Here is a 13,729-nt window from a genome sequence, read left to right on the forward strand (position 1 = left end):
GCTTCTATTCTAATTGTTTGTATTGTGCTGCAAGTAAAAGAGTTTTTAACGTCTTCATTTACAATTTCCTAAATTTATTTATGATAAGATTTAAAAATAAAATCTAAAATTAATTTAAATTTCGTTGCTTATTAAGTAAGATGTCGTAATAATATTTTCAATGTTTTTAAACAAAACAAAAAAAGCCAATTTATTTCATAATTTCATATCTTTGAATTATCTTCTATGAACGCTTTAATCTCAATCCTAGTAAAAGTTGGTCGACATTTATATTTATGAATTAACACACTTGCTAAACTTAGAATAAACTCAAACACATTAATTTGGTTTAGATCAGGTTCAAGATTTTATGAGCCATCATTTTCATGCAGTTAGAATCAATTCATGGATGTAAAAAATTGATAAATGGATGATACAACTGTTTATGGACCATCATGCATGATTAGCGACGACAATCAAATCCGTTTTTGATAGGTTTTTATTCGATTTATGAGGTCAATTTTTTATTTGAAATTCGAGTTTTGGGTTGAGTTGGGTTTGAATTTTAGATAAATCCGATCGATATTATATAAAAAATTATTTTTTAATTAATTAATTATTTATATATATATTTATATAATGATATTTTTAAATATTTATATTTAAAAAATAATATTTTATATTAAAAAATAAATATTTTATTAATTTCGGATAAGATCGAATACAATTTATATAATATTAGATCGGGTTCGGGTATAAAAAAATAAAAAAAAATTCGGATAAAATTAAATTCAGGACAAACAAAATCCGCTTCGAATCCGATTCGATGTCAACTCTATGCATGACTTTCATATCCTAAATTATGTAAATGCTACTAATAGTTTTAAAAAATATACAGGTTAAAAATGTATAAAATCATGTAAGAGTATATATCTCTATTTTTTGGTTAATGGTTGGGTTATATAATACTAAAACAGTTTAATTATGCCACGTAAAATTGAATTTGAGATGTTAAAGTTTCTTACTAATTAAATAACAACACGTAATTTACAACAAAGTTATTGATTGCTTTACCTTTTAATAACTTATCAATTTACATTTTGTTGCCAATGATATCAAAAAAAAAAATGTTCCAATTAATTATTATTGTTTTAAATTATAGTGTAAATATTGCACTATTTTGAAATTTATGTAACTCTAAATTTTAATTTTATTGTTACAGAATTGGTTAATTCAACTATTACAAATTTTACGTAAATTTAAATTTTGATTAATTAATTGTAATATAATTATTATATATGGTATGTTCTTGGAAGAATGCATTCTTAAAATAATTAAAAAAAAATTAGAACACGGTAAAACTTAAAATTATTCTTACTGTATTATTAAAAAAAATTATAAATTATAAAAATAGAAATGGATTAACCCCACTCAAAGGGACCAAATAGATGACTTTGAGAAGTCAACTCCCGTTAATTTCAATCATCCAAAAATAGAGGGAGGACACCAAAGAAAGCCAAATAAAAACGAAGATTTTCTCCATTAAAAAAAAAAAAAAAAGATTATTACTATTTAGAAAAAGTATAAAAGATAGTGGAGATCCGAATCTTCCCGTTCGAACATTCCAAAATAAAATGCGAATCTGACGGCTATAAGTTGATTAAAACCCCACACATCAAACATCAAATCCTCAAAAATTCGACCAGAAGCATAATTCTAACTTCCGTTCCTCAACCTTATTAACCTTCCACGTTTTGCCAACTGCATAAACCTTAAACAACATCAATTATTTTCTACCCTCTGCCTGTGTCTTTCTGTCTCCGCCATCAAATTTTCTCTCCAAAACCTCCATTTCCCCCTATCTCTCTGCCTGAAAACTACCATTTTTTGGAGGCGGGAAAAGGGTAGTTCGCAGTTAAAACCATTTAACTTACAAAGGGCTGTTTTTGTTTCTTGGTATCTTGCTTTCTTTTTTCTTGTTGGATCGATTTTTTTTTGCCTTCTGCAGCCATGGTGATGAAGGTAGCGTCGCCAAAAAAGGTTGCTTCCATTACAGAGAAGGTATGGCAGAGAGTTTATGGCAGTAGTAGTAGCAGCGGCCATTATCATCATCATCATCAACATCAAAGGAGGTGTTCTTATGAGAGTGACGATGAATACGAGGATGATGATGGGACCATTCAGTTGATGCAGATGGGTGCTGAAAGAACCAAGAATGTGCTGATTCTCATGAGTGATACGGGTGGTGGCCATAGAGCTTCAGCTGAAGCTATCCGCGACGCCTTTCAGATTGAGTTTGGAGATGAATACAGGGTAATCTGCTTGATTCTGTCATTACTTTTCATGGTTTTTTTTTTTTTATTATTATTTTTGGTTTAGTTTTGTTTCTTTCATTTTTTTGTTTATTTTTATTGTACAACCCAATGCTTCTCAGAAATAATTCTGATCTGCAAAATATTTGTTTGTTATTTTTATTAGTGATTTTGATGATATTTTGTGTTTTTGTAAATTTTTGTTTTATGCAAGAGCTAATGCAATATTGTCAATATCAAATTCATCTTAAATCAAGTTTTTTTTAAAAAAAATCCAATCTGTTCATCTAGATCTTCTAATTTAATTTATCAGTTAATGAATGTGCTTGTGCAATTAATTCTTCAACAAATAAGAAATAAGATGTTCTTCATGTTTCCTACATTTTTTTCCCTTGTTTTGATTATCCCCTTTTCTCCGTTTTCCTGTTAATGTTCTTAAAAATTTCTCCTCTTTTCCTCTAAATATATTATTAGTTGCATTCATCTGGAAATCCCAAATCTGCTAAGTCTGGTGTTCTGCTCCTACTATACACATTAACATCTGATTCCTCAGCTATATCTATATATATATATATATATATATTCCTGATTTTGTGCGTCATAAGTTAAACATTCTTTCCTGTGAATTCGTTTTCTCACTGTCCGGGCTCCGGATGACATCTTTTGCTTTCAGATATTTGTGAAAGATGTTTGGAAAGAATACACAGGATGGCCATTGAACAACATGGAGAGGTCCTATAAGTTCATGGTGAAACACGTACAACTCTGGAAAGTTGCCTTTCACAGTACCTCTCCTAGATGGATACATAGCTGCTATCTTGCTGCCATTGCTGCCTATTACGCCAAGTAGGTTCATCTTCTTTTGGACGTGATTTCATCTTCCGGTTTCACTATTACTTAGTTGAAGAATTCAAGATGCAATAAAAGTTAAATATCTGAAAAAAATATGAATGGATTCCATGCTCTAATGTTAACTTTTTGATGGGGAGTTTTTTTCTAATTCGTATTCTGCTATCTGTCAATGAAGGGAGGTAGAGGCTGGCCTCATGGAGTACAAGCCGGACATTATCATTAGTGTGCACCCATTAATGCAACACATTCCTCTCTGGGTTCTTAAATGGCAAGGCCTTCAACAGAAAGTAATTTTTGTTACTGTAATTACAGACCTCAATACCTGCCATCCCACGTGGTCAGTTGATCAAAGCCATAACTTCTGAATTTCCATTTTTGTATCCATGTTCCTTAACAGCAAGCCACCTGAATATCTTAACAATTGGAATTCTGTTCAGGTTTCATCCAGGGGTTAACAGATGCTACTGCCCGTCAAATGAGGTAGCCCAGAGAGCATTATACGATGGCCTTGAAGAGTCCCAAATTCGGGTTTTTGGTCTGCCTATTCGCCCTTCTTTTGCCCGTGCAGTTCTTTCCAAGGTGGGGATCGTAGACATAAAATAATCGATTTTATGCTTGCTTTAGTTGGAGGGACTTCTGATTTTTGTTATGCATTCTTCTTTCTTGGTTTTGTAGGAAGATTTAAGAAAAGAGCTTGAGTTGGATCCTGATTTGCCTGCGGTTCTGCTGATGGGAGGGGGTGAAGGAATGGGCCCTGTTAAGAAAACAGCGATGGCTCTTGACGAATCACTCTATGATAAAGATCAAGAGAAACCAATAGGGCAATTAATCATAATATGTGGCCGAAACAAAGCCCTTGCCTCTACATTGGAATCAGAGGAATGGAAGATCCCGGTGAAAGTAATTTCATTTTATTACTTGAACTTACCATACATAAGCATCAGACAAGCACAATCAAAACAGTCATTAAACAAAATTTTCGCTTCACTGTAGGTAAGAGGGTTTGAAACTCAGATGGAGAAATGGATGGGAGTTTGTGACTGCTTAATTACAAAAGTAAGTACATGAATTTCAATTTAAACTGCCCTATATTTATAAATTTTCTTGCTTCATGTACATGGCTAGACTAATCTGTCTGAGAATTATAGGCTGGTCCTGGTACCATTGCAGAGGCCTTGATCAGGGGGCTTCCAATTGTTCTCAATGACTACATTCCAGGACAGGTTAGTTACCAACCTTTCTATTGAAACTGCATTAGTTATAAGATGGCTTGAATGGCTTCTAGTTTTGCTATTCTTAACCTTTACTTTTCAATTGGTGATTGCAGGAAAAGGGCAATGTACCTTATGTAGTAAACAATGGCGCAGGAGTATTCACCAGAAGTCCTAAGGAAACAGCTAGAATCGTGGCAGAATGGTTCAGCACAAAGACAGATGAGCTACATAGAATGTCAGAGAATGCTCTTAAACTAGCACAACCAGAGGCCGTATTTGATATTGTAAAGGATGTCCATGAGCTTGCCTGCCAAAGAGGGCCTCTAGCCAATCTTCCTTATGTCTTGACATCATCATTCACAAGCCTAATTTAATGGATAACATCTACGTCTTCCAACTATAACTAAGATTTGATATCTAGTAACCTCTGTACAAGTAAGCTTTAGTATAGTACCATTCTTTGGCCTCAGAGGTTTTTGTCACCATGAAAGAGCTGCAAAATTCTGCTAAAACCAGCTTTGAATTTTGCAAGTTCATCAAAAGAAGAAAAACAAAACTGTGTAACTTAGGTTAATGTGAAAGTTGAAATTGTTGTAAGTTTCGATGTTGCATTGTTACTGGCTATTGGTTTTTTTTTCCCAACTTGAATATGGCAATGAGTTTCTGCTCAAAGTTTTGGTCTTTTATCTTACCTAAGGACTCTGAGGTGTAAAATGAAAAGTCTGCTAGACTCGGAATGACTTTTGTTCTAAGCTAAAATCAACATAATTAATTGGTTAAGAGGTATCAATCAAAATCACTTCCCTCTGTAATACCACCTGCTTGTCTGTTCGACTTCCATGACAATCAAAAAGTCATTTTAGAATCCTAAACAATTAGAATCAACTACCAAAAACCAATGGAATGGTTATTAAGAGTTTTTTGGACTCTGATGCTAAAGGGAAATGGTAGTTTTGTCTCTTGATTGAAAGGTTAACAAAAGAAAATGATGTTGAAAAAGGTTTAACATGGTGTGAAATGTGCCAAAAAAGTTTGATGGCCTCAAAATATTTACAAGTTGGTATGTTATGAGCCGTATAGTTTTTCAAATATTTTCTTCGTTGAAGCTAAGAGCATAAAGAAGCCAGGTTGTGAGGGTGTGCCTTGTGTCTGGTTGGTGGTGTGATGGCCAGACTGTTTAGTGGTGCCTTGTGTGGGAGAAAGGAATACAAAAAGGGTCCAAAGTGGTTTGATTTTGATTGAATTGATCTATAATCTAATACTTTTGTTTTTTGGTAAGGAAATTTAAAATTAAAATGGAGGTTGATATGATTTTTTTACTTCACAATACATCCATTCCATCATTTACACATTAAGAACTCGATCATAAACTTTTTATTTCAAATAGAGAAATGATGAATGATGATTAGAGGTTCGATAGAGAAGTATAAGAGAGGAAACCACCAGTAATTTGTAACCCAAACGGTAAAAGTGTCATCTACAACATTAGTTATTAGTAAGGTTTAGAGGAGGATTTTCGTTGGGACCTATGGCAAAGACAAGTATACGTGGGTTCATCATATTTTCAACCCTTAAAAATCATTTTTGATGAAAGCACCAGAAGATTTGGATTCCACTTGGCCATTGGCTACCAAAAATAGGGCATCCCACTTCACCAAAAACTGGTGTCTGGGCCTGCTGTCAACCTTGGTGGGTAAGGGGCCTTTTTCCTGGAGATCCTTTTTAGGCTTTGTATTTCGTTCTTGGTCTGCCCTTGCCTTTCGAGCATCTTCAGACTTCAAAAGTAGTGGCAGAAAATCAGCACTACGGCCCAGTTAACTAGTTAAAGGTCAATTTGCAAAGGCAGGTGAAAAGATTGCTGTTCAACTAAGTCGTCGAGGACCTAGTTGAAAGCGTTTGTTGGCAGGAAGTAGCTTGATCTTTTTCTTGTTTTCCCCCATTTCCAACTACATGATTGCATGGAACGACATGCAACTGGTTCATTTTTGTAAGTCAAGATCAATCCGAAAATTTTGTAAGTTTGTTGGTATATTTTCCCCCTTTTTTACCTTTAAGATATCTACATTTTAATATCTGTTTATGCATTATACAGAATGAAACGAATTTCCCATTCCTGTAGTGGGTTTACCTTAATTTTACATTTCATGGCTTCTGTAATTTAATGGGTTTGTGTTATTTTTTTTAAGATTTCAAATCTTGCTTAATGCCATATAATGAATCGGTCTGAATTTAGTATTTCATATGTTTTTTCCTCTTTTTTGGATAGGAAAATTTCTTACTTTTGTGGAAAGATCATTACTGTTGATTGTAATTTGGTGTTTTACTGTTGTTCTCTGCAGAAAATTTTGGTTGCCCTCCTTTCCTTCTTGGGAAAATCCAATTCCTTGATTTCGTTTATTTGGAAATGGGATTCAAGGAAAATGGTAGCTAAATCAATCTCTTTCCTTACCTCTCCCTTGCTCTGCTAGGTTATTTATGTATGTCATGATCGTTTTAATTATGATAATTTTTGGTTGATATTCACTTAGAAATAGTTGTTAAGTGGCAGGTTTATCATTCTAGTTTTGTTGATGAGGAAGGAATTACTAATGCCTGTGGCTGCCCTTTAGTTCCTTTGAAAAGTCATATAAAGGGTCCTGCTCCTGTTTCAGATCAAGGCGAATTTCATGTTTTAATAGCGTCATTGGGTAGTTGTTCTCGATTTGATGTCCTTTTCTTATTCATTGATTTTTTTCTTATTCATTGATTTGATAATTCAAGATGGTGGTATGCCAATAGAACTGATATTGTTGATGAAGCCATCACCTTCTTTTGTGCCATTGTGTTTGTTAGAAACTTTGATATTAAGAGCCCTGCAGATAAGCTCCTTATATATTTGACTTTCTACATAAATTTGGCTCTGAAGAGGCTTGAGGGCTGTAGAACCTTGGCTGAAGGGACTAAGGCTATCATTAACTTGGGATTGGAAAAGGTTCCTGTACCTGGAGAATCTGGTTTTCCTTTTCCAGGGCTCTTTGCACTTCCACAGTCTCAAAAGGAAGCAGGTAAATCTCCTGACCATCTTCTTTTTCATTGGTATTACGTTAAATGTCACATAGATTATTGAACTGCTGGGCATTTGCGAAACGTGTTCCTAGTACTAGCACTGAATCCTTTTAGTCAGTCAGCTGCTTCTCTGTACTTGATCTTTTTTTATTATCTTTGTCTTTACTTATCAGACAAATCCAATTGTTTTTCTTAACCATAAAGAATTGTGAAAATAAAATGTACCTCGGTCATGTTTAATGCGTAAGATTATTGATAGGATAGGATGATAATCATCATAAATCATATTCGATTTCTATCTAAAGAGAGGGATAGGGATTGCAAGGAGGATTAATATCCTCCTGGCATAGGATTATTCAATCCTCCCCAAGTGGATTATTTTTAATTCATGGAATTAAACTTATATGTCCAATTATACCCCTAAAAATTATATCAATAATTTAAATTGTATAAACTTTGAGGAAGGATAATTTTGACAAATAAATAAATTATTCTATCCTATCCTTGCATACACCAAACACAAAGTAGGATGACATTATTTAATCTAATTTTATTCATAATATCATCTTATCCTATCCTATCATAATCTTGTTTGCCAAACATGACCGAAACTTTCATTAAAACTAGCATATTCCTCATTGGCCCATGCTTCTTCTTTAAATGGTGCCCCATACTGCTCGCCATTTTTAGGGCCAGGTCCACTTTTTTTATACACTTTATAGAGAGCATAATATTCCTGAAATGCAAAAGAGAAACACAGAATTAGTGAACAGATTATATATGGTTGGAAAACTGGAAAAGTTTCTTAGGAAACTTATTCAGCTGCATACCTTTACATTCTGGCATCTCTTGAGTTCCTCTTCATCAAGGGTATATTCATGCATCACCCAATCAGTTCGCTCACCATTACGTGCGCCCCCTCTGTAGAAAACTAAAGTTTTCTTGACTCCAACTGTCCGAGAATTGCAGGAAACAGTACGATCCTTTCCTGTTACCTTCCAATACCCATGTCCGGTTGCCCTGTTTGACCTTGCTCCATTAGGGTATTTCGTGTCTCTTGGAGTGAAAAAGAACCACTGCCTATCCCCAGTCTTCAGTATCGATTGTGCTGTATGACGGTTTTTTTGTTCATTAGAAAAAAGAAAAAACAACCAAATAAAGCAAAACCAAAAGCTAGAAACCAGCAAAGATTATCTGCTGGTGAACTTTTTCAAACAAACAATCCATCCTTAAAATAGATAGCATCAAGAGCTTCAAATGGGAACAAAAACAACCCTTCTTGGTCTAAGAATCTTTAGGATATCTGAAAACATCATCATTGATTACATTAGCTTGTCATAGATCATAGCAATCAGAGGTTAAAAGAAGTTAGCTTTCACGAAAACAAAAACTCCAATGCGTTGGATGACTAAACAAACAAATTTCAAATAAAAACGCATAAAAAACAGCAAATTTCAAATTGACGTATGGAACCTGAATAAATGATACATGATAATACAGTTACATCACCAATGTCATCCAATCAATTTCTACACTTCAAATTTCCATCAAAATCAATTGATAACCAACCAAAACTATAACGAAACAAACAATTCAGTTACTGTGCAAACCAAAGTCAATGCAACCCAGTGATATTTTTAAATGAATGGATGAAAACAGAGATTTGCATGTAAAGGAATCAATATCCACAGAATCCTCATAAACCAAACCCATAAATGAACAAATCAACAACAGATCAAATCAAAACAATCCCTAGAAAAGGAAATTTAATCAAACAAAAACGAACTCAAAGCACCAAAACAATACCCTTGTATTTGCATGTTGAAAGATAAAGCACTAATATCAGTCAAACAAACAAAATGAAAAACAAGTAGCCAGAAAAAACTCATCAATAATTAACCAAAAAAATCCCAAGCTAAAAATAAAAACCCAAAACTTCAGGGTAAAAAATATTACCAGGCAGTTCCTCAGGTTCCCACTTGTAAACATCAGTGTCCCTTATGATATCAAGCTTGAGCTTTCTTTTACAGATCTTCCTCTTTAAATAATAGACAACCAGCTCTTCATCAGTTGGGTGAAACCGAAACCCTGGTGGCAACACTAGATTGTCAACAAAACCTGAATCAGCCATCGCAGCCGTTGCCATCAATGTCATTCTCTTGATAAAAAAATCTTTCTTTTTTCCTTTTTTTCCACTAAATAGGCAAAAAAAAAAAAATCTGATTAAGAGCTATAAACAGATCAAAAACTGAACTTTAAAACAGGAAATTTAATTGACATGATACCGAATTGGAAAGCTGATATTAGGGTACAAACCTTAAGAGAGATTTGGGTTTTTTTTTTTTTTTCTATGTTGGATTTTGAGAAAAAAATAACAGAAAGAGTTGCGGTCAAAAAAGAAAACTTGTAAGAGAAGTGGTAGAGAGTGGGTGGACTAAGGGAGTTTTATAATAGGACAAAAACCGCTCTGGTTCGAACCAGTTGGTCCAAATCCCGGTCCTAACGGCCTCATAAACTCTTTTCTCTTACCTGGAACTTTCCTTTATTGAAAACTAGGACAAAAGCTCACGCTTCTCTGTGAGATCTTATTAACCTTTAACATATAATTATAAAATTTTATGGATATTAAATAAAAATTGTTACATAAAGCAACATTTGTATAATTGAACGCTAAAAAGGTAATTATAAAATATTAAGGAAGTTGATTGAAGTTGGATACGTAATCCAACATTAAAAGTTAGGGCATAAATCAAGAATTTAATTCAAGTGTACAGAAAAATTCTTTCCATGACAATAACTTTGAGCTATGATCTATCACAACTTATTCGATGGTTCCGTCTCTCGTTGCCTCTCCGATATCTTTCTTCTTCTTCGTTCTTTTTGTTACCCTTAGCCCTTAAACCTTCACCTTCTAAAACTTAATGGCCCCTATTAAACATCAAACATATGCACCCTAAACACTAATGAAGAAAGAATAGCAGCCTCCTAGTCAAGTCACCCATGTTGCTAATAGATCAAATCATAAAATATCATAAGGTTTACAAATGGGTATATTGACAAATAGGAAATAAACATTTAACAGATAAAGATCAATGGAAAAGGCAATTAACCTCTACAACATAACATTGCATATTCCTTTTAGCTATGAAACATATTAATTATACTACAAAAGTAATTATCATTGAGCAGCAACCTTCCAATTAGGTAATCTATCCCATTAACAAATCAAACCTCATAATATAATGAGTTTCAAAAAGACATTAAATCAAAGTCATAACAAATAAAAAAACTAAACTTAGTTTGTGCAAATTATATGACAAAAAATTTCACTTATGTCATATCACCATAATTTTTTAGTTCAACATCCTAAAACTTAGCCCATCAAAAGAATTGGAAGTGAGCTTTTCTTCCCTCTTTCAAAAGCATATCTTAACCAACAATGCCAAAGCACATCACCCTAGATCACAATTAGCTTGTTTAGTAACATTTGTTAAAGCTTATGCTTTGAAACAATTTTCTGAGCAAAGTAAAAATCATAACATTATAACACATGCTAATTGCAGGATATAAGCCACTTGCCTTCCTCTTTAACATTCCCTTTCCCTCTTTTGTTGCTGCCAGTTCCGACGTCCCTAACCTTTAACAAAATCAAAAGGTAGAACATTTCCATCAATAACTTTAAGAGCAAATAAATCATGAAATAGATGCTTTAAGAATCCATAATCAGGATGTTGATCAATTGTCAATGAAAGGCAATAATGAAAGTATGATGCAAACTCCATGAGATAAAACTTGCATAAAATCTTGATAGACAAAAGCTATATTATGAAGCCTTCCAGTTAGCCTAATACACAAAAACAAATGCCAAAAAAGGTGAAGGAAAGAAAGCTATTTGCATTAAAAATCACTGAAAAATAGGTTCTCTACCTTTCTCTTAGAAAATAAAAAAAATATGGCCAAATGACTCCAAATCATTTAGGGGATACAAATTCTAAGCCTTTAAAGCAAATTTCTTAGGCCTGTAATATCCTCATCAACGAACTTCTTCTCAGTGAGCTTTTTAGCTTTGGTGGCATCATCCTTATTGCACCCCTTTTCCTTTTCCAGTGTTGCTCTCTAATAAAAGACCCACCAGTAAACTCTTAAAAATTTCAACCACCCTACTTAACAGTTTGGTAATTCCTCAACTTTTGCTTTTACTCATACTTAAAAAAAGAAAAAATGATTCTACAGCCTATTGGAAAACCAATACAAATTGCCGGACAGAACCCAAATAACTTTTCATATTATTTAAAAACATTCCAAATTGTTTTCTTCTTTTAAAACCAAAAAGAACCCAAATAACCGAAAACTATAAAAACATTTTAAAACATTTTTTAAATGTTATGGGGCTTTTCTTTGTCTTTAAATTTGCATTTTTCTTGTTAAACCATCTTTATTATTGTAACAAAGGAGCTAGAATGGTCCATACCTTCCTTATCAGTCTTCTTTCCGCCTTTCCTCCCCCTCATTGATCCCCTTTTCTATCCCATTTCCTCCTTTCCATATCATTCCAGAACCTTCTTCTTTCCTCTTTCTTTATTTTTTTTTTAGTTTTGGCCTTTCTCTGTAAAATGCTACAAACATCCTTAACAAATTATGTAATACCTTACAAAGGTAAATGGTCTGTAGACAAAAATATATGGAGATATAGATTTGATGTCATTCTTGAATTTATGTTTATCTTAACTTGAGGGGATCAAGTTGTTTAAAGAGCCTCCTTTCCAATGATATTATCAAGGTGTTTAAAATGCCTCAGTTTTGATGAATAGAAAAATGTAATTCTATTTGTTTTCAAATACTTCTTTGATCAATGCACAATAAGTGTTGTAGGAAGTTTGCAATGCCTGGAATATTTCATAAAACTTTTCTTTTCTATCTGCTATGTGAAAGTTTTTGATCTTTTGTGATTTTATTCCACTTCAAGTACCAAAGTTTTGATAATCTTCTATTACTATGTAATTTGTTGATTTCTTAAATGCTGAACTGCTCAGGAATTATCTGAAGCAAATAAGAGAAGAAACGAGTGGGAGACTGTTGAGTGTTTCCTATAGGCCTAATGGAACTCCAAATAAATGGTGGTTAGCATTTGCGAAAAGGAAATTCATGAACATCATTTTTCCTTGAAAAAATAATTGTTGTATTTCCAATCAAAAGTAACATGTAAAAGCCTGATGAATTTTGTTACTATAAGATGATATGTTTTGAATGTCTGTAACATAATTAACTTGTACATTTTGCCAGCTTCTTTTGATGGAGATAAGTATTTTTGTTGTGTAGATTGCTTCGTAAAACAAGGGACAAAAAAGCACAATTGACAGCATTAAACCAAATTATATCAACTAATGGGAATTGTCCTCTCTGTTCTCGCCTTCTTGGAGACAAAAGTGGATTCGAACAGTAGAGTTGTAGTTGTACATCATGGGGCAAGCAGAAAGGAAGAATCAGTGCAACCTACCAATTTTGCCAAAAGAAGTTAAATCCTAGTCATGAAAACATGTGGGTTTTCCTAGAAAAAGAATGTAACAGGTCTTGATCTTTACCGTCTGCTCAGGGACGTGAAATGTCTGTACAAGGTTATTGGGCATGATTTGATGACAAGGGTTCCACCAAAACACGCCTTGGCTACAGCACGACTAAATTATTGAGCTTGTTGGTGGGTTGGCTATCGTTTTCAGACACATCACTAGGTTCTCTTCCCCCCAGAAAAAAGGACTATAAAAACGAGCAATGGCCAATTGGCCATCCTCGCATGCCCGGTGAAAGTATCGGAGCCATGTGATTTGCAAAATTACAAGTTTAATACTACTAACAACTACATTTTAGCAAATAATTTTTGCAACAATGGTTGATGGGTCATTCTATTTATCAGTCACCAAATTTGACCCAAGTTAACATACTTTTTTTATCCAAGAATTTTTCCATCAATCATAATAAATTTTAGCCATCACATGAAAAAAATGTCGTCTTTTCTTATTAAGGTGGCAGTGCATGACTGAATGACAATTTGTGTGACAAAAGATTGTTTACACGTGATTTATTCAAGCAATGAAAGAACAGATTGAAGCAAGAACTCTAGAACATTGCAGTTGATGGTGGGTCAATGTCTTTTTCTTCCTTTTCCGACAGCTGCCTAGACAAATCTGCTAGATTTTTCAGCTCGAAGCCAAGCTTTGTGGGTGCAAACCCAACACCCCCCCCCCCCCCTCTTGAAAGGATAGCTCTTTTTTCTGCTTGAAAGGAGGTGATATTTTAGTTTACTTACCATAAAAGAAAAGGGAAATTCCT

General features: G+C 33.7%; 3 protein-coding genes across 4 annotated transcripts; 2 read left to right on the top strand and 1 right to left on the bottom strand.

Annotated features, from left to right (window-relative positions):
- Positions 1-1,663: 1,663 nt before the first annotated feature.
- Positions 1,664-4,954, top strand: LOC111286736 (monogalactosyldiacylglycerol synthase 2, chloroplastic-like). The gene is made up of 8 exons (XM_022876906.2): positions 1,664-2,292; positions 2,965-3,137; positions 3,319-3,480; positions 3,581-3,722; positions 3,819-4,043; positions 4,137-4,199; positions 4,292-4,366; positions 4,471-4,954. Exons 1-8 carry the CDS (start codon positions 1,990-1,992, stop codon positions 4,729-4,731), a joined length of 1,404 nt encoding a protein of 467 aa, XP_022732641.1. The 5' UTR covers positions 1,664-1,989; the 3' UTR covers positions 4,732-4,954.
- A 149-nt stretch (positions 4,955-5,103) lies between these two features.
- On the top strand, positions 5,104-12,720 carry LOC111286737 (uncharacterized). Of its 2 annotated transcripts, XM_022876909.2 has the most exons (5): positions 5,104-6,383; positions 6,697-6,780; positions 6,892-7,044; positions 7,263-7,401; positions 12,436-12,720. In XM_022876909.2, exons 1-4 carry the CDS (start codon positions 6,308-6,310, stop codon positions 7,268-7,270), a joined length of 321 nt encoding a protein of 106 aa, XP_022732644.1. In that variant the 5' UTR covers positions 5,104-6,307; the 3' UTR covers positions 7,271-7,401; positions 12,436-12,720. The 2 variants fall into 2 exon arrangements, with proteins under 2 accessions (XP_022732644.1, XP_022732642.1); XM_022876907.2 differs by having other exon boundaries at positions 6,892-7,401.
- LOC149518534 (NAC domain-containing protein 17-like) lies at positions 7,681-9,913 on the bottom strand. Its single transcript, XM_089762541.1, has 3 exons — positions 9,359-9,913; positions 8,233-8,510; positions 7,681-8,138 (listed from the first exon to the last, which is right to left on the bottom strand). The coding sequence occupies exons 1-3, from the start codon at positions 9,555-9,557 to the stop codon at positions 7,983-7,985; spliced, it is 633 nt and encodes a 210-aa protein (XP_089618667.1). The 5' UTR covers positions 9,558-9,913; the 3' UTR covers positions 7,681-7,982.
- Positions 12,721-13,729: the final 1,009 nt, after the last annotated feature.

Source organism: Durio zibethinus, chromosome 6 (assembly GCF_047325235.1).
Source record: "Durio zibethinus cultivar Kanyao isolate XHJ-2024 chromosome 6, ASM4732523v1, whole genome shotgun sequence".
Lineage (NCBI taxonomy): Eukaryota > Viridiplantae > Streptophyta > Magnoliopsida > Malvales > Malvaceae > Durio > Durio zibethinus.